General features: G+C 32.9%; 1 protein-coding gene and 1 pseudogene across 2 annotated transcripts in view; both read left to right on the top strand.

Moving 5' to 3' along the window:
- The window catches only part of MED13 (mediator complex subunit 13), an 84,561-nt gene that overhangs the window by 6,653 nt on the left and 57,752 nt on the right, over positions 1 to 20,156 (top strand). For both annotated transcript variants that reach the window (XM_032498372.1, XM_032498373.1), the window contains exons 3-5: positions 4,274 to 4,442; positions 17,626 to 17,771; positions 18,603 to 18,800. In XM_032498372.1, the coding sequence (XP_032354263.1) occupies positions 4,274 to 4,442; positions 17,626 to 17,771; positions 18,603 to 18,800 (513 nt within the window). The remainder of the gene's footprint in view (positions 1 to 4,273; positions 4,443 to 17,625; positions 17,772 to 18,602; positions 18,801 to 20,156) is intronic.
- LOC116669268 lies at positions 609 to 14,244 on the top strand (annotated as a pseudogene).

Here is a 20,156-nt window from a genome sequence, read left to right as displayed (position 1 = left end):
ATTTGGTGGTTGTGTGACAGAAGTGTAAAAGTGGTAGTGGGAAAATTTTAGCTTAATTAACCTCTGGTCAAAAGTCTTTGTAGTGGGTAGGACCGATTGATTCTTTTGAGTGTACCATTTGTTTGCTTCAGAACAAGATTGTTTCATTATCTTTAGTGCGTCCTTGAAGGAGAAGGGTTTTCTGAGTATTTTTATTCTGTGCCTTAACCTTTTTGGAATTTTATTGCTGTCATCATTGGCTTTTAGTCTTTCCCTTGAAACAAAAATAAAAACAAATACTATTCCATCTCCCAAAGTTTGCATCTTAAAAAAAAATTATCGTAAGCTAGAATGTGATGAGACTCTTCGAGAAAACTTGATACCTTGAGAACTAAAAAAACAGACTCAGTCAGGGCTAAAAATATTTTTCCTGGCTCCTGCGGTCTATATACGGAATTTTAGCGACATGTCCAGATTCTTTCCTTGTAACAATTTCATCATAAATACTGTCAAAGTAAACAGGCCATTGTTTAGTCTCAGAATTTAATTTTGGATGCTTCCATTGAAGGATATTAATTATAGTGGAATTTAACCTTAATTTAACAGCTTTAACAGAATTGACAAGTAGATAAATAGCCAAGTATAGGAGTCTAAGTTTAGCCGAACTAAAGAATTGTTTTGTGCCCCAGGTAACCTGAAGAGAGTTAATTCATGTCTGTCTTCTGTTCCATAATTTACTGTGCCCTTACTTTTCATGTTTGCTAGTCTTGGGACAACTTTGTTTACTGTATTTCTTCTGTGTACTGTCTGTTTTGAGCAAGAAAGTGTATCTTTTAAACCTTCAAATCAAAGATAAACTTTGGTTTAAAAGCAGCCTAATATGTTTTTCAGGTTTTGCTGATCAATGATGCCAATTTAAGACTCTTCAGTAATATTTGTTGAATGAATGGCTTATGAATGGGCAGTTGTTCAAGACAAACACTAAACTTGACATTTAAACATTTCTCTTTATTCTTTCAAGGAATACATGGTATTTTCTACCATGGCCCATTTATTACTTATTGGTGTATGTTGCATTTTAATAGTTTGGCAGAAATATTTAGAAAAAGGTTCCCTTTTTACCAGTTTATTGCTGTAAAGATGTTTAAAGATGTCAGTTTTGTGAAAACTGAGTACAAGGACTGGGTATTATCAGTTTTTTGGTTTTGATTTTTTTTCCCCCTCATGGAGAATTATATTAATGACCTGTCACATACTTTGGCCTCACTATAATCTGTATCCTCAGAAAAAAATATCTTGTGGAAATAAAATTTAGCATTTGATCTTTTATATTGTTTTCTTCAAATAAATATTTTGTGAAAATTTTTCAAGTAATATTTAAGAGTTTTAATGCTAAGGTTAATGGAAAAGTACTAAAAACACAGAATTGAAACTATTTTCTCTGGGGATACAGATACAGGAGGAGGAAAACATTTATTTAAATGCATTAAGTGGACTTTTTCCATTAGGCTATGGTTGATTAAGTTCAAAAGAGCTAGGTAAAGATTTGCCATGTGTTCCCCTCTTCTTCCCTTCCCTGTTATAATGCTGGTGTTGAGAATCAAGGACTTATTTTAATTAATGTAAGAGGTGCATATCACTGTGTCTTGGGTGGTTTGGTTATACCATTTCACTTTTTATTTCTCTGACTACAACATGTAGAGAAGTATTTTTATTGTTATTAATAATATCAGGATATTAGAAGCTTGGCTTAGTAGGCTTCGTGTTTCTAAGTGACACCTGCCCCACCAAAAAAAAAAAAAAAACAAAAACCTTCCAGCTTTTCATTGAGTGTTACTGGGACTTACCATTATTTCCTTAGCCATGAAAAATGAAGTTATGTTACTTTAGTGTAATGATTGCTTGGTCACCTGCCATGTAGGCGAAGATGTACTTAAGATCTTGTTGGCCTTAGAAAATGCTAACAGGTGGTCTGTTCTTTGTTTTATGTATAAACTCCCATTCAGTGTTAATGAGAATTGTTGGCATCTGAGAGTATAATGTAAAATGAAGATTTAGTTCATCTGAGTTTCTCTGGAAAAAAATTTAGAGCAATTAGGGAGAAATGCTTGAAAATTAATACTGATTAATTTTCTAAACTATATTTAGTATTCTCAAACCATTTAACTATAGGTTTAACTGAAATAGATTTTTTTTAAACTATATAGTTCTTAGAATTTTGTGTGAATATTTATATAAATTATATTGTAGCTTTTATTATTCTAAAGGTTTATTTACTCTTTGGGAAGAAGGTGAATTCAGTCTCAAGTTTTAAGTGAATAATTTTCTGATGTTTGAAGTTTATAGTGACTGTACAACTTTGATATATAATGGCTAACTGTCTTGGATTTTTGTTTTAAAACTGCAGTAGTTAGAAAAAAGATTTTGTAGGGACTACTTGTGTGTGACAAATGTTACTTCTTAGTGCTTCTTAGAAGGTAAGGATTTTTGAGGTAAAAGGTAATAAAAATAAAAGTACACTAAATAGATTATAAAGAAGTAAAGAGTTGGGAGATAGTCCCAGCATAATTCTCTTGAAATTAAGAATATGTGTTTTTTAGTAATCACAAATCACATAATTTGAGGTACAATTCTTAATGTAGCTATTTAATTTTGAAATGGTAAAAATAGAACCTGATTAGGCTGAAAGCAGATTGAGAAAGATTCATTTTTTTTTCCTCTCAGCAACTCACAAATATGCTTGTGATCTAGATCTTTTAAATAATTAAAGTGAAGTCATTATGTACTGCTTCCCTCTTCTCCTAGCCTACTGTTTTCTTTAATAAAGGGAAACTTGTAAAATTTTGGCTTTAAATGGAAGTAGATAAGGATGTCAATAAATATTAAATGTAAAGAACTTTTTAATATTAATGCTTAATGTTAAAGATTTAAGAATTATTTCAGTTCTTAAGTATTGTCATTTTCTAAAGCTTACTTCATTTTTTTTTTTTTAAAGCTTACCTTCTTAGAAAAAAACACAAATATGTGATTTGAAAGAAAGACTTTGTAATTTAGGAAACATTGTAAAGAACATAAAATCAACATTAACCTTTGTAGTGGCATGAATTTCTAGTGCAGCTAAAGTCCACTGTCGTTATGCTTTTGAGTTAATGTTTATTCTACCCATTTGTAGTATGTTATGAATATAAACCATGTGTCACACTTTTTTTTTTTTTATGTGTCACTCTTAATATGTGTTTCTGTTTTATTCAAAAGCGTCAGTTTATTATTTTTCTGTTGGAATGGTATATACCTTTTTAGTGTTGAATTAAGAAAGGTTATTTATTTTTACTTACTTGGAAGAAGAGCCGTATTTATAAAATGTTTATAAAGTCATAAAGGCTGTAGAAGGATACTAAGTTATATTTGAAATAACAGTTTAAAATATTGCAAAAGATAAAATGCTGAAGGCAGTAGCTATCATTTGTAGTAGAGCTCATTGGATGCTTTGTTATAGGCATGAGATGGATAGAGTAAAAAGTTTTTTTCTGAACTATGTTCATACTTAAAATGACTTAATTTTTTTGTTTTTGTAACTTGGAGTGTCCGATTTGATTTGTTGGCAAAATACGGTTAGTTAAGATCACTATAACTTTGTATCAGAATTTGTCTTTATATTTTTAAATTTCTCCCCCAAGTAGAGAATCCTGTGTTGAATAGTAATTATGGAAATCATTTGGTTGAAATGAGACCGAAGATGGCTGATAATGCACTGCTTGTTAGGCTCTTGCCAAAAGCTTCCTTTTTTTTAATTCATTGCTTATTTTTATACTTTAGTTGTGGATTAGAATGCTGATGGACATAAAATGTTTTGAGTTTAATTATTAACTAGCTAGTCTTTTTGGCAGGGTGAATGACTAGAAGGATTAGGGCAAAGTAACAAGTGAGCCAGCTTAGAAATGAGCATCTTAGGTACAGAGTGTTTAAGATTTCCCAGGTTATGCAAATGTCCTTTTCATTGATAGAGAAACCAAATCAGAAAGTTTACAACATATTGTTGCCTTTTTATACAATGGGAAAGTAATTTTCAGGTAATTTAATAGAATACATGGCACTTAGACCGTTTATTCTCAGTGGAGTAGCTTTGAAACCTGATATTTTAATATCTAGAGAGATACTGAAGTGATTGCAGCTCAATATTCTGAGATGAAGTACGGTTTATGAACTTAGGCATTAAACTGTAACTCTTTTTACTTGGTTCAGAGTAGGTATAGTGTCACTACTTTACTTTTTTTTTCTTTCATTTCTCTTCTAGAAGAGGAAGATGGAGTGTGGGAGAATGGACTTTCCTATGAATGTCGTACTTTGCTTTTTAAAGCAGTTCACAATCTGTTGGAACGGTGTTTGATGAACCGGAACTTTGTACGAATTGGCAAGTGGTTTGTAAAGCCTTATGAAAAAGATGAAAAACCTATAAATAAAAGGTAAGCTATCTTATTTAAATTCTTCCATGATATTTCTCTAGGTTTGTTAATTTTAATGGCTTTACAGAAAATGTAGAATTAAACAAGCTAACTTTGGCAAATAATATAAGTACTTAGTTTTCTTTCACCCCTTCATCCTTTCTTTTACGGACTTAAGAATTTTCTCGCAGTGGTAGTAGGCTGTGTGTCAGTAACAGTGGCCTAAGTTTCAACTTGGGATGATAGAAGAAATGTGGGATGAAAGCAGAGACTTGTGCATTGAAGAATACTTTTTAGGACTAGTGGAAATACATTCGTGGTTCTCTGTTAAAATTAAGTAATATTAATATTTGTTCTTAGATGGTGATCTGTAGTCATGTTTTTGGATTGAGTTAACCCTTTTTTTTTTTTTTTTTGCTTTATATTGAAGTAATTTAAATTTGTTTTTTCTATATAAGACATGTCCTTTTGGGGTATTTATAATTTTCTTCACATTTGAATTAAGCAAATTTATGACACTAATTTATAGAGTAGTTGCAGATGGAGGCACAGAAGATTTTAAGACCTATTTGGTTAAAAGCTTTAGGTTACTATTGTTCTCTGTAATTTCAATATTATAAGGCAAAATCTGTTAGAAGATTTAGTTCCAAGCAGTTGTTGAATTAGTGAGACTTCAAGAGAGATGAAGTAGTGGTGAGTAAGATGGGAAGTGGGAGAAGATAAAGGAAATTTATTTGTTTTCCCTAGAAGACGTGAGGATATGAAGTAAACATTTGGTTGTGATTGTAATCTTTGTTGAGATGTCATTTTTATGTCATGTGCACGTTTTTTCATGTGCACCTGGAGTTTTTTCAAACTACCTATCTTTTTAGTTTTAGTAGAATGGATACTGGCAAGCTTGGACAAATCAAGACTTTTTTTTTCCTCCTCGGAAAATAAATCATTATTGTCAACAAAATAATTAATTCTATAAGTTGCAAATGGTAGAAAACCTAACTACCTGGCTTCTGTAGGATTTAATTTTTCTCAATAGCAAGGAGTCTGGAGGTAGATAATCTATTCAATAATGTCATCAAAATTCAGGTTCCCTGGAGTTTTCTGCTCTGTCATCTTTAGCTTTTGGCTTTTATCCTCATGGTCCCCATAAGTGTTGTACCTCCAGGGCCTCACTCACTGGATTCCAGGCAGGAAGAGGGAGGAAGTGAGAAAGGGTGACCCTTTGATCAGAAAGATTCTTTTCTGGAAACTTTAGCTAACAGATCATTGACTATACTGAGAGAAAAATATTTTTTGTGTGGGAATGTTGCTTCTCCGAACAAAATAAGGTTCTGGTTAGTAAGAAAAAAATGGAGAGTAGATGTTAGGTAGGCAGTCAATTAGGAGAAGGGGAAATAGATATCAAGTAGGCAATTAGCAGTGTTCACTATATACATTTATATAGTTTTAAGAAGTCAAGGTGATTCCCAAGATTTAAAACGAAAACCTGTAATTCTGAGCTTAAGGCAATAGATGTGCTCCTCAGAGAAAATACAAACATAAAACATTTTCATCGTTGCAGAAAGTTTGTTTGGATGACATTGCTTACACCAGAGCCTTTACACTTATGATTAAAATAATACTTCAGGAGCTTCACTAAGTAAGTCATTCAAGGTTGGGTTTTGTTTTTTTTTTAAGGCGGTAAGTGAAAGAATATATTTTATATTTCACCCATAAAGCTATGTTTATTCTCCACCACACCTGTGGCTTTTACACAGTCTCTTAATCTCCATTTTAATTAAATATAAGCATCGTGAGATTAAAGTCCCCTCTGGAGGTATATTAGTAGCCATTATATGTAGCTTTAGGATGTCCTTTAGTTGTGTTCCTCAGTACCTCTGAAAACCTGAATTAGAGGAACTAAAAGCTGTCACTATTACGTTTTCTAAGGACTCAATTCCTTTCTTGTTTTCTAAGGTAACACTGTCTAATACAAATATAATGTGAGTCACATGTAATTTTAAATGTTGTAGGCACATTAGAACAAATGGAAAAAGTGAAATTAATTTATATATATTTAAACCAGTATGTTCAGTATTTCAGCATGTAATTACATATGCAAATGGTATTAATGAGGTATTTTACTTTTTAAATTGTGTCTTTGAAATCTAATATAAATTCTATACTTAGACATCTCAGCATGGACTGGCCACATTTACAAGTGCGCAATAATCATGTGTATATAGGTTATTCCATTAACTGCTCAGTTCTTGGGCTTTAAGCCCAGCCGAGGTTCATAGTGTTTATTGGTAAAAGATATTTTCTGAACCCTCTTGGAATTGTATGCTAAGTTATGAGTGTGCTCTAGCATCTCTAAGGTAGGGGAAACCTCTACCTTCTGTCAAAATATCCACTATTTGCTAGGTTGGGCAGCCTGTCTTATTTTCTCTCCCTTCAACCTTTCTATGCTGGTCTATCATAAATGTCTGTCATGAAGATTATTATGCATTCTGAAGTCTTAGGTGATGATATAATAATACTTACGACCCATGAAATTTCTCTGTGATGCTTGAGTCATTAGGATTTGCATGGTCAGTTTTGTACTTCTCATGTTTTCCAGAAACATTTATGGGAAAAATTAAGTGCTAAGAAAGACTTCTTTCTCTCTTTTTCCTCCCTGTTAAGATTTTTTTAGTAGTATTTCTTACTATGGTTCTTACAGGCTTACACAAATCTTTTTCAACTATTGGATTTAGATATTAACGATAATAGAGACTTTTTTTTTCTGAAGGGGAGAAGGGAATGAGAAACCTTTGCTTAAGCAGAGGTGGCCAGGTAGTATTTGAAATCAGAGCTTAATCGTATTAAATCAATTCTCACAACAACCTTGTTATTCTGACTTTACAGTTTTTAAATCTGAAGCACAGGGAGGTTAAGGAACTTGTCCAAGTTCATACATCTTGCAGGTGTTGGAGCTGGATTTGGGCATAAAAAATATGAAGACAGATAGTGGATGCTGTAGACCATTATATCTCCTGTACCTACATCTTTTTAAGTGACAGGAAATAGTAGAACAGAAGACTTAAAATTTTTAAATGTTAGGGAAATACTGCACTTGGCAAGCACTTGAAGTTGTAAACCAGAATAATGTAGTTGCTTTCTAAATATTCTTTACTGTATAATGTAAACAATGTGTTCATTAAGTAAGCAGAAGTACATACAAACTTCACAGATGAGATGTTATATTCTGGATTTTAGTATACATCTTTTGATCATGGAAATATGTTAAGAATACTTAATATTCAAATTATACCTATAAATATAAGAAATTAAAAAAATTACTATGAGGGCTTTAGGACCATAGATTAATGCAGTGGTTCCCAAACTTATCTGGATGTGGAATCACCTTGTGAAATTAAAAAAATATGGATGCCTATGTTTTAACCTGGGAGAATGGTCTGGGCTTTGGAATTTTTTTAAAGATCTCCAAGTAGTTCTCAAGAAACATAGTTTTGAAAACTACTGAATTAATGAAATAAAAATCTAGGAATTAGGATGACTGGGGTTCTTTTTTTGCATTGTTGTGCTACATACAGAGCAAAATTGACCATTGTAGCCATTTTTCAGTGTATGGTTCAGTGGCATTAAGTACATTCACGTTGTAGTGCAGCTTATCACCATTATCTGCCTCCAGAACTACTTCATCATCCCAAACTAAAAATCTGCCTGTTAAATAATAATTCTTATTTTTTCCCTTCCAAGCCTGTGGTACTTTCTGTCTCTATGAATTTAACTGTTTTCGGTGTCTTATATAAATGGAATCATACAGTATTTGTCTTATTGTGTCTGGCTTATTTCACTTGGCATAATGTCCTCAAGGTTCTCATCCAAGTTTTAGCATGTACTTTCATTTCTTTTTAAGGCTGAGTAATATTCCATTGTATTTTTATACTACGTCTTGTTTATCCATTCATCTATTGATTGACATTTGGATTATTTCCAATTTTTGTCTATTATGAATAATGCTGCTATAAATATTAGTGCAGAAATATCTGTTCAAGGCCTTGCTTTCAGTTCTTTTGGGAAAATACCCAGAAGTGGAATTGCTGGCTCTTGCAATAATTCTATTTTTATTTATTTATTTTTGGGGAATTGCAGTAGTCTTTTTCACAGTGGCTACACCATTTTATATTCCTGCCAGTAGTGCAGGAGGATTCCAATTTCTCCACATCTTTTCTTTTCCTTTTCTTCTGTTTTTAATAGTAGCCATTCTTATGGGTGTGAAGTGGTTATCTCATTGCAGTTTTGATTTGTATTTCCTAAATAATTAGTGATGTTGAGCATCTTTTCATGTGGTTGGTGGTTATTTGTGTATCTTCTTTGGAGAAATGGCTGTTGAAGTCCTTTGCCCATTTTTAATCGGTTGTTAGGATGACTATGATTTTAAGTCGACATTCCCTTTAACTAGTTTCATGATTTTAAGACAAACCATTTAACTTTTTTGTGCCTTGAATTCCTTACCAGCAAACTGGGATATCATCTTTCTATACCTACCCACAAGAAGTGCAAAAAAATACATTAGATACGGCACCTCCTAAACCAGTATATATGTTAAACTGTTACGTTATTAGAATAGCTAACTTTAATCTATAAACATTTTCATTTTCTGTCTTAGAAATAATCTCTTGTTTAATTTTAGTACTTAAGGAACATTTTTACAACAGATTGGCTGTTCACGTTTCATCTGTAAAATTCTGCCTCACTCATACTTTTTTTGTTTTGGTTATTTAAGTAAAAGCTCTTGGAGAGCAATTTTATTCTCTGCATTACTTTTTAGTAGCTAACAGTACCTTGGATTCTCATTGTAGTTACACAAACTTGTTTTAACTCCACTTTAAGTGCTTAAGTACCAAAAATGGGGTGATGCTGTAATGATCCTTGAAAGGTAGTCTGTTGTGAATTCACTTTGACAGTGTTACCTAACAATCACTTTGGCCTGTAATATTTTCGACTAGATGATTACCTTTAATACAGGCTTACCTTGGAGATATTACAGATTCTGTTCCAGACCACCATAATAAAGCAAATAGCATAATGAATCTAGCCCCAAGAAATATTTTGATTTCCCAGTACACATAAAAGTTATGTTTATATTAACTAGTCTATTAACGTGCAGTAGCATTATGTCTGAAACAAAAGTATGTAACTTAATTAAAAATACATTATTGCAAAAGAAGGCAATTTAGGATTAAAATAGGATGAAATCTAAAAAAAAAATTATTGCTAAAAAATGCTAACCATCATCTGAACCTTCAGTAAGACAATCTTTTTGCAATATTAATATCAGAGATCACTGATCACAGATCACCATAACAAATACAATAATAAAGAAAAAGTTTGAAATATTGTGAGAATTACCAAGATATGACACAGTACATGAAGTGAGCAAATGCTGTTGAAAAAACAGTGCCTACAGACTTGCTCGACACAGTTCAATTTATAAAACATGGAATTGTCTGTGAAGTACGGTAAAGTGAGGTATGCCTGTATAAGAATTTCAGGAATTTTATCCCATTTTTAGAATGTTTAGTTTTTTCTCCTATAACACACACAAACTTGGTTTATTTTAAACCATTTTGTATTACAATTAAGTCAGACTGTATTGGAACATATGCTAGCAGTATAGTAGGTGATATTTTTCTTAAAATAGGCAACTGGAATTGAGAGCTTGCTGTTAAGTAGGGCAGTGCAGATAAACAGTGGGCGTGGAGAGACTGATCACATCTGTTGGAATATTGGATTTTTACAAAGACCTCTTGGAGAGAGATTTATCACTATCATAGAGCCAAATTTTATTTTCTGATTTAAAAGGATAGTCGAGTGCCCATTGGACGTATGGAAAGATTATATTGGGCCTTCATTTTTATGGGCCATGATTTTTATATATACAAGATAACAAAATTTAAGTAACAAACTTTTTAACGTTTCCCAGATTATAATACTCTCTTTAGGAAAAGTTTTAGCATTATTTGCTCCTTTTTATGTCATGGAAAAATTCCTCTTATTCTCATTTAATATTTTATGTAATGAATGAAACAGGGTTGAAAGCTATATTTTTAAGAACTAATTCACTAAAGGAACAGTGAATAAGAAGATAAAAATTCTAGTCTCTTTGTCTTTTAAAGATAAAGAACATGAGACTGTTTTAGGTTGTTGCTTATACTTGCAAATGTTCTTGGAAGTATTTGCAATTCAGATTTTGGAATCTGCTGTTGAGTTACTGAGAAAGCACACAGGATTCACGATAATTTGTATAACATATTTGCTTGATTCCTAAAATTAATCAGATTACAATTTCTCTGTGTAATAGATTATTCTTGCTTGAGTCACTTCCTTAATAAATATTTTCTTTGGCATAAAGTATTTTTAGTTAGTATTCCTTTTAAAAAAACTCAAATTTTGCCCCATCTGCCAAGAAATTTGTCTTTAATGTTACCTGAAAAACATGTAAAAAGCTTATAATGTTAAAAAATATATATTTATTCCAGTTGAATATGAATTTTTCTTAACTTTTTTTTTAGTATTTTGTCTTGCTTTTAAATTCCCATATCCTTTTTTATTGTTCAGTGAGAGAAATTAAGCATTAGTGGTTTGCTAAGATAAAAATACTGTGTAGAAAGTATGTTGTGTATTTATATGCTCTGTAGCTCAACCTTAGCAGTCATAGAATTGTTAGAAAAAAGGACATACAGAAGAAAGAAAAGCAAAAATATGGTTACATATGCATTCCCACATTTAGTAAGAAGATTAGTTGCATATGTGTTTGTTTACTCTAGATAATGTTCTTTGAGGAAAGTAAATATATGGAGACTTTGGAGAACTTTTTAAAAATCCTAATGTTTCAGTTGGTATCAAGAGTCACGTTTGGTATTCTTAACAAAGCGTATTGCAGTCACACTCTTGATTTGGGCTTTTTCTTGGTCTGTGTTAGAAATATAAGCCACACCATCAAATTGTTGAGAAACATTTTTATTTTCTAGCCCAACAGTTTCTGGACTGTTAACATTTCCTTTAAATTATGCCTGCAAGGCAGCAAGTTCTTTTCTGAGTTCTTCTCTCTTTTTTAAATACTTCATCGGAATACAGCTAGTGACAACGATATTACATTTTGAAGTCTGGTCCTTATTCCTGTCTGGATACCAGTTTCCTTTAGCAGTGCAGACAGCAGGGCCTGAAACTAGGAGGAGAAGTCAGCTTGCTGGAATTTTGCAGGTCTGTACATAGCAGTACTCAGGGCTAGAAAAGGCAAGAAAGAAAGTAACAGGATCAGTACAGAAATAATTGTTTTCAAAGAGGAATTCACAGAAAAAAAGAAAGGAAGAAAGAAAGAAAGGAAGGAAGGAAGACAGCCAAGATGAAACTCTGTCAAAAAATTGAAGGAAAACCAGAAAATGAGAGTGAATCGAAGCTTGAGGAAGAGCCAAAGACCGAGGAAAAGCCAGAGGAGGAAGGAAAGCCAGAGTAAGAGGAAACAACAGAAGGAATTTTTAGAGGGTGGCTAATTATCTCTCTAGGAATTTAAAGAAGATAAACACAGCAGACATTTAAGCAACAAAGATGTTTAGAGAAGTGAATGAAATAGGCAAGATAAGGGAGAGTAAGAAACAAATGTATAGTGATGAATTGGAAGGTTAATTGAAACTATCCTTACTTCTATTTAATGTAGTTCACTTTAATTTTTTTTTTCCAGTGTTGATGTTGCTTTCTTTTGATTTGCATTTTTCTTATATACCTTTGTCTACCTTTCTATTTTTAACTTGTTGCTATTAGTGGTTTTAGATGCATCTCATTGTTTATTGTATTTCAACCTAATCTACAAATCTCAGCCTTTTAATAGGAGAACTTTACTCATTTGTACAAAAAGAGGTTCCCAACAGGGTATAAAATGGAAAAAAAAAAGGTTACTAAATAACATGTGAATATCATTTTTGAGAGGGAAGAGTACAGTTATATATTACATATAAGCACAGAAGAACATGTGAAGGATGAGACAAAAAGTGTAGTCAGTGGTACAGTTATGAGTGATTTTTTAAATTTCAGCCTGTTTGTATTTTTCCTTATTCTTAGAGTGTACACATGTTACTGTTAAAAATAATTAAAGTTTTATAACAGAAAAAAGAAAAAAAAACAAGCGAATTACATTGTGACTTGATGTGTTCTCCCAACTATAAGTTTGGTAGGCACATTTTCTTCAGTCCAGACTGAAGAATTTCTCTATTATGTAACATAGGTTACCATTTTCCTCAGTTTTTCAGAGTTTTATATTCCTTGCTATCAGTCATCTGATTCCAAAATCAATGCCACATATTCAGGTTTTTGTCATAGTGGCACCTTTTCTGTATCAGCTATTGCTGTGTAACAAAGCGCCCCCAAAACATAGGGACTTAAAACAGCAATTACGTATTATCATTAATGTACCTGTGGGTCAACCAGGGGTTAGCTAGTCTAGTCACACTATAGTGAAGGTATAGTGTCGGTAGAGATGTATTCCACATGGTTCGCTTTAGACCAGTGAGCCAGTCAGAACATGTTCTTACGGTAATGAAAGAACACCAGAAGGCAAACCAAATCACAGAAGCATATTTTGAGCTCTTGCTTGGCCAAAGTAAGTCACAAAGGAAGCCTAAGTCAAGGGTTGAGGATGTTTATTTCACCTCTTACTTCACTACAAAGTCTGGATAATGAGAAGGGTGAACAAAACATATTACAAAGCTACAGTAATCAGAACAGTGCGGTACTGGCATAAAGACATGTAAACCAATGGAATAAAATAGAAAGTTCAAAAATAAATTATTGTGTATATGATCAAATGATCTTCAGCGTGGGTGCCCACAGGACCATTCAGTGGGGAAAGGACATTCTCTGCAAAGGAATGAAGTTGGGCCCTTATACTATATATAAAAATTAACAAAATGGATTAAAAACCTAAATGTGGGGCCTAAAACTATAAAACTCATAGGAAAAAACATAGGGGAAAATCTTCATGACACTGGATTTGGCAATGATTTTATGCTTATGACACTAAAAACACAGGCAACAAAAGCAAAAATAGACAAATGAGACTATATAAAACTTAAATACCTTTGTTCATCAAAGGACATAATAGTGGAAAGGCAGTTTATGGAATGGGAGAAAATATTTGCAGATCGTATATCTGATGAGGCATTAATATCTAGCATTTAAAATAACTCCTACAACTCAACAAAATATCAAACTCAATAAAAAAGAAAAAAAGACTTGACTAGACATTTCTTCAAAGAACATATACAAATAGCCAATAAGCATATAAGAAGATGTTCGACATCACTAATCAGAGAAATACAAATCAAGTCAAACCACAATGAGATACCACCTCACATCTGTTAGGATGGCTACTGCTAAAAAAAATAAATAACAAGTGCTAGTGAGGATAGAGAAATTGGAACCTTTGTGCTGTTAGCTGGGTTGTAAAATGGTGTGATCACTATGGAAAACGATACAGAGATGTTTTCGAATATTAATAACAAAACTGCCAAATGATCAGCAAATCTGTTTCCAAGTCTGTATCAAAAAGAATTGAAAGCAAGACTTTGAAAAGATATTTGCACACCATGTCAACAGCATTATGCTTGATAGCCAAGAGGTAGAAGCAACTTAGATATCTATTGATGGATGAGTGGCTAAACAAAACGTGTTATACACATACAATGAATTTATTATTCATCTTTTAAATGGAAAGAAATCCTGTCACATGCTACACCATGGATAAACCTTGAGGACATTTTGCTAAGTGCAATAAACCAGTCACGAAAAGACAATATTGTATGATTCTACTTGTGTGAGGTGTCCAAAGTAGTCAAGTTCATGGAAACAAAGTATAACGTGGTTACAAGAGGCTGAGGGGAGGAGCAAAGGGGAATTGTTAAATGAGTGTAGTTTCAGATTTGCAAGATGAGACAGAGTTCTGAAGATCTGTTCCACAACAATATGAATATATTTAATACTACTGAGTGATACACTTAAAAATGGTTAAGATGGTAGAGTTTATGTTTTTTTTGTGTGTGTGTGTGTGCGTGTGCGCGCTTTACTGTGATTCAATAAATTAGAAAGAGGTGAAGAATTGGGGCCAATACTCAATCTTGCACAGATACTAAAGTTAGAATTCCTTTTATCAAGGAACTGACAACCTGACAGGGAGTTCAGTTAATAGTACTATGATAAGTGTAATAAGCATAGAATGTTATGGGAGCACAGAAATGATGCTTGAAGGGGTTTTGAAGAATGATTAAAAACTGGGGAGGAATTTACGTTAAATAAAGGGATAGTTCTTGGTGGATTAAGTATCTGTCTGGAGAGTTTGACAAGGATTAGATTGTGAAGGGTCTAAAGTGCTATGCTAAGGTTTTTTTGACTTAGTCCTGAAGGCATTGGGGAAATACTGATTTCAAACCTCCCAATTACATGGTTAGAATTAATTTTTAGAAAGATCGCTGGCAGCAGTGTAAAGCAAGAAAGATAAGTTAGGGATTTTAATAGTTACTCAGACCTTAAAAAGACAAAGAACAAAAAACAAATAATCATTAAGAACTAGAATCAGTAGGAGTTGGTGATGGATTAGTTGAATGTAGGGAGTTTAGGAAAAATGAAAAATTTAGGATGACATATTTTTGGCTTGTACAACTATATAGTTGTAGACTTGATAAGAAAAGGAGTTATGTTTGGTTAGAAAAAAATAAGTAGTTCAGATACGGACTTTATTCTGCAGTAGTTAGCGTGTACCTCCTATGTGCCAAGGACCTACTCTAAATGCTGGGGATACAATACTGAACAGAGGCGACTGAACAAAGCGCTCCTCCAGTAGCACTTAGTTCTCAGTGACTATGAGAAATAAATAATGTTAGATTGTGATTATTTCTTTAACCAAAACAAATCCCAGAAGAGGAATTGAAGGGCAGTTTAAACTATGGTGATCAGAGAAGACCTCACCTAAAAGGTATTTAAACAAAAGCTTGATGAAGGTAAATATAGCTATCTGTAGTGTTCCAAATCAAGTAACAGTATGTACAAAAGCCTGGTGTGTTTAAGGAACAGCAGAGAGGCCAATTGAGGGAGAAGGGAAAGTATTAGAGGAAGACTAGTAAGACATAAGGTTGGGGAAGTAATAGATATTGGGGAGCAGGCTGGTGTTAGGCACTATAGGATGCAATAATAACTTTTATGATGTTACCCAAGTGTGATTCTTTCCCCCCCTTAGAAATTAAAACTTTATTTTCATTATCTAGCTCTTGTTAAGACAGTCTGTTAGCATTCTGTACCTGATTTTTGTTGTATTACTTACTATAACTGTAATAATTGTGCTTAATATAGATAAGTGCTGTGTGCTTTGCCATAAGATACTTATTGAATAAAGGAATAATACTTGCCTTGGTGGCTTAGTGTATTGTGCATTTACATCTGAATGTAATGCTGAGTTTAATGCTGAGTTATTGTAATGTTTGTGTTTTGGAGGGGGTTGTTTGTTTTAAGCATTTGGAGTTAAGTTTGTGTTTGGTACTTTTTTTTGGTCTGTTTTGCAGTGTAGGTTCCTTACCACTGCTGGAAAGCAATAATAAAATCGAGTTTGCTTTAAATGGTCATTTGGAATGGTCTGTTTCTGGATGGACAGCTCCTTCTCCAAGTTACTAATTTACAGTCTTTTATCTTGACTTGGTGATTATTTTAGATTTACACAGTTGACCCTGGAAAAATAAGGGTTTGAACTGTATAAGTCCAATTATATGCAGATTTTTTTCAGTAGTAAATCCTGTAATACTACATGATCCGTGGTTGGTCAGATTTTCAGATTCAGAACCTTGAATATGAAGGGCAGACTAGGTGTGTTTTCCACTGTATGGGGAGAGTTGGTAGCCCTAGCCCTTGCGTTGTTGAAGGATCAACTGCACTCTCACACCAAAGCAAATGTCTATAGTCTTTGTAATTACTCAACGGATAGTTATCCTAATAGACTTAATAGTCTTTAATCAGAAGAAATAAGCTTAATTTATTTATTAAATAATGTAAATAATTTTCCTATTAAAAACTATTGTCCTCATTAATCATATCTCAATAAAGCTGGAACAAAAAAATATTGGATAGATGCAGTGTGGAATCTTGGATTGGATTCTGGAACAGAAAAGGGAGATAAGTGGAAAAATCTGGTGAATCAAGAAAGACAGGAGTTAGTTAATAGTAGTGTGCCAGTGTTAATTACTTGTTTGACAAATGTAGCATGGTTATGTACATTAGGGGAAGCTGGGAAAAGGGTATATGGAAACTCTTAACTATCATTGTAACTTTTCTTTAAATTCAAAATTATTCTGAAAGTAAGTTTGTTTTAAAGCAACAAAAGCTATTGGGGTGGGGAAAGATATAATCACTGATTAAATGTATAGAGTTCATAAATTTTAAAAATTAGAGAGTAATACAATTCAAGCAGTACAGGATAGTATTACAAATTTAGAAAGATTAAAGATCCCTGCTTAATTACTCTAGTCCTAGTCCCTGAAAGTAAATTTTCTGTCTGAATTTCATAAGATGTTCTGTTTTTGTATATAACTTTGATTCTAGGATGCCTTCAATTGTAAGACTCATTAGTGGTTTAAAATAACTTTTCATTGGGGATGGGGGAGACCGGTACTTAAATGCTTGACTAATTGTATTCAGCCCAATTTCAGAAATAATAAAATGAGAAAATATATTTGTATTTAATTTTTTATAGAGAGGGGAAAATAAATGATAAAAATTAGGTCATCTTTAATTCTGTTGTACACCTAGACTTTTTTGATCAAAGAAACCCTTTTTCCCTTTAAAAAATAGTACTTTTGTTAGCCTACCTTTTGCGTTAAACCCACTCCCCCGCCTTTGTTTATTTTGGTGGCTATGTTATAATTGTATGTGTGGGTGTACCTAACTTGTTTAACTGGTTCCTCTATTTGCAGCTTTTTCTATTGTAAACAGTGCTGTGAAGAACATTTAGTATAGTTAAATCTTTGCTCACATCTGTTTTTTTTCCTTTAGATGATGAAGTAGAGTTTCTAGGTTAAAGAAAATGTGCATTTTTGTAGTATAACTTTGTAAAAAAGAAAAGCAAATTAACTTTTTTTTTTGGCTATAAATCATTACTAAAATACAACTTTTTCTTCTTCATTAGTGAACACTTGTCCTGCTCTTTCACCTTTTTCTTGCATGGAGACAGCAATGTTTGTACCAGTGTGGAAATTAACCAACATCAACCTGTATACCTTCTTAGTGAAGAGCATATCACCCTTGCTCAACAATCTAATAGCCCATTTCAAGGTAGATTATTTTATTGGCTTAGTTATTTAATCTTTTATTGTTGCTTCAATAAAATTCTTAGTGAAATTGGTAGTTTTATATTTTGACATTAATGAGATTTCCTCCTGATCTTTAGCCTAATGATGATTCTAATGTAGTTACTTCTCTGCCCTTAGAGTAGTAAGTTCATGAAATAAGTTTTTTAATACAAATAGTATTTTTAAAAATTCTGGTGGATGAATATTAGCATATTTTAAAGTGTTATTTTAAATAGTCTTTAGCTGATATTCATGTCTGTTTTCAGGGTCATCTTGTTGCATAAGCCATTTTTAACATAGGTACACAGGGACTGTTGATTTAATTCATACCATGAAAGTGGTTGAACTCGAGAGGAAACATTTTGTAAGACTGCTGATTTGTTTTTAGGGACTGGCAGTGTATTCTTGTTTTAATTCTGAGCCTGGTAAGTGCTCTTTAAAATTTACATGGTAGAATATAATAAGTACTTAGATTTTTATATATACATTTTTTTCCCTCAAACTGCTTTTCCTTAGCAGAAACTCAAGAGAAATTGAAGGATATACAATTATTCCCAGTTTCTGTTAAAATTCTTTTCATCTGAGATTTGGGGGTAGACAAAATTTTAAGTTTTATAATAAACTCAGTGTTGTACTTTATCTTCACAGTTAGAAAGTATAATAAATAAATAGATTTTCTCTGGAATTGATTATTACGAGTTTCCTTTTCTTCCTTTTTTTTGAATTGTGTAATTACTTGCCACACTGTTCAGTGTGATCTTGTTTGGGATGACAGTCTTCAGTTACTTACTTGATATCTGTTTTGGGTTTCTAGTTATCTTAAGCCCATTTGGACTAAATGGCACTCTCACAGGACAGGCATTCAAGATGTCTGATTCAGCTACAAAAAAATTGATTGGTGAATGGAAACAATTCTATCCTATCTCATCTTGTTTGAAGGAGATGTCTGAAGAAAAGCAGGAAGATATGGATTGGGAAGATGACTCTCTAGCTGCTGTAGAAGTTCTTGTTGGTAGGGATTCTGAGCTTTAATCCTAAGCGGAAAATATGACTGTATATTATTTGTTAGACTTTGCTGAATAATTAAAAACTCCTATATCTTAGTGGCTTTTAACAACAAACATTTATTTGTTTCCTTACTTCCTACTTACATTACATAAGAGCTGCAGTTTGGTTGTGGTTTGGCTCCTTGTATCTTCTCGTTCTGCAACCTAGGTCCAAGGAGTATGCAGTATCTGGGATATGCTCTTCTGACAGGAACCAAGTCTAACCATGTAGGTGTATTTAAAGTTTCTGCTAGGATATGATGTATGTTGCATCTGCTTACACTCCGTTAGGCAAAGCCAGTGACATGGCCAAGCCAAAGTCATTGGAGCAGGAAACTATATTTCACCTAGAGGGAAGCATGCTAAAGGTGGGATGAAAATAAATTGTGAATGAATAATATTTGGAGGCTGGAAATTTGGCAACCTGTTTTAAGCAATATTTTAACATTTGGCAAAACTGCCGCCTCTGATAACTTAAAAGGCAGAAAATGTACCTAAAGAACTTGCGGCTTTGATTTGCTCTGCCCAGGTCAACTCTATTCAGGTTGGCTGTAATATATATGTCTTCTTATTCAGGGACCTGGGTTATCAAGGTAAACTATATTTGAGACATGCTAATCTCAAGGTAGAGGACATAAGTAGAAGAAGCTGCACTGATGCTGCAAGTACATTTGAAGTTTCTGTTGGAATGTGGCATCTATAACATGTATTTACATTCCAGAGCAAGTTGCATAGCCTAACAATGAGGTGAAGATGTATACTCTGCATTAGAGAGACATGGGAGGTATGGGGGATGTATGATTGAGCAGATAATTGGGATTAGAATTTGCAACAGTGCATTTAATGGGTCATATGGTAAATGTTATAAATGAGGATTATTACCTTGTTTGTTTTTTTCTTAATAAAAGGAATACATTCAATTTCAGTAAATACATTATTACCAGAGTAGTTGTGTGAAAAACAGAAACAAAACACAAATATATATTAGGCTTTTTGGGGGGAGGGGTAATTAGATTTGTTGTTTGTTTATTAAGTGGAGGTAGTGGGGATTGAACCCAGGACCCCATGCATGCTAAGCATGTACTCTACCACTGAGCTGTACCCTCCCCCATTAGACTTTTAAAATAGGGACATACAAAGAAGAAACCAGAAAATGGTTCATAATTCTAGTCCCAATTACCTTTGTTAAAGTTTTAAAATAAATTTGGTCAAATTTGCAAATTTTTTTTTAAGTAATACACATTCATGGTTAGAAAATCAAAAAATGAAAAGAGAAAGCTGCTTTCTTCTAAGTCTTTGTCACTAAAGGTAACCACTACTAG

This window comes from Camelus ferus, chromosome 16 (genome assembly GCF_009834535.1).
Source record: "Camelus ferus isolate YT-003-E chromosome 16, BCGSAC_Cfer_1.0, whole genome shotgun sequence".
Taxonomy (NCBI): Eukaryota; Metazoa; Chordata; class Mammalia; order Artiodactyla; family Camelidae; genus Camelus; species Camelus ferus.
The sequence above is the reverse complement of the archived record's forward strand: the minus strand, read 5'-3'. Positions and strand labels throughout refer to the sequence as shown.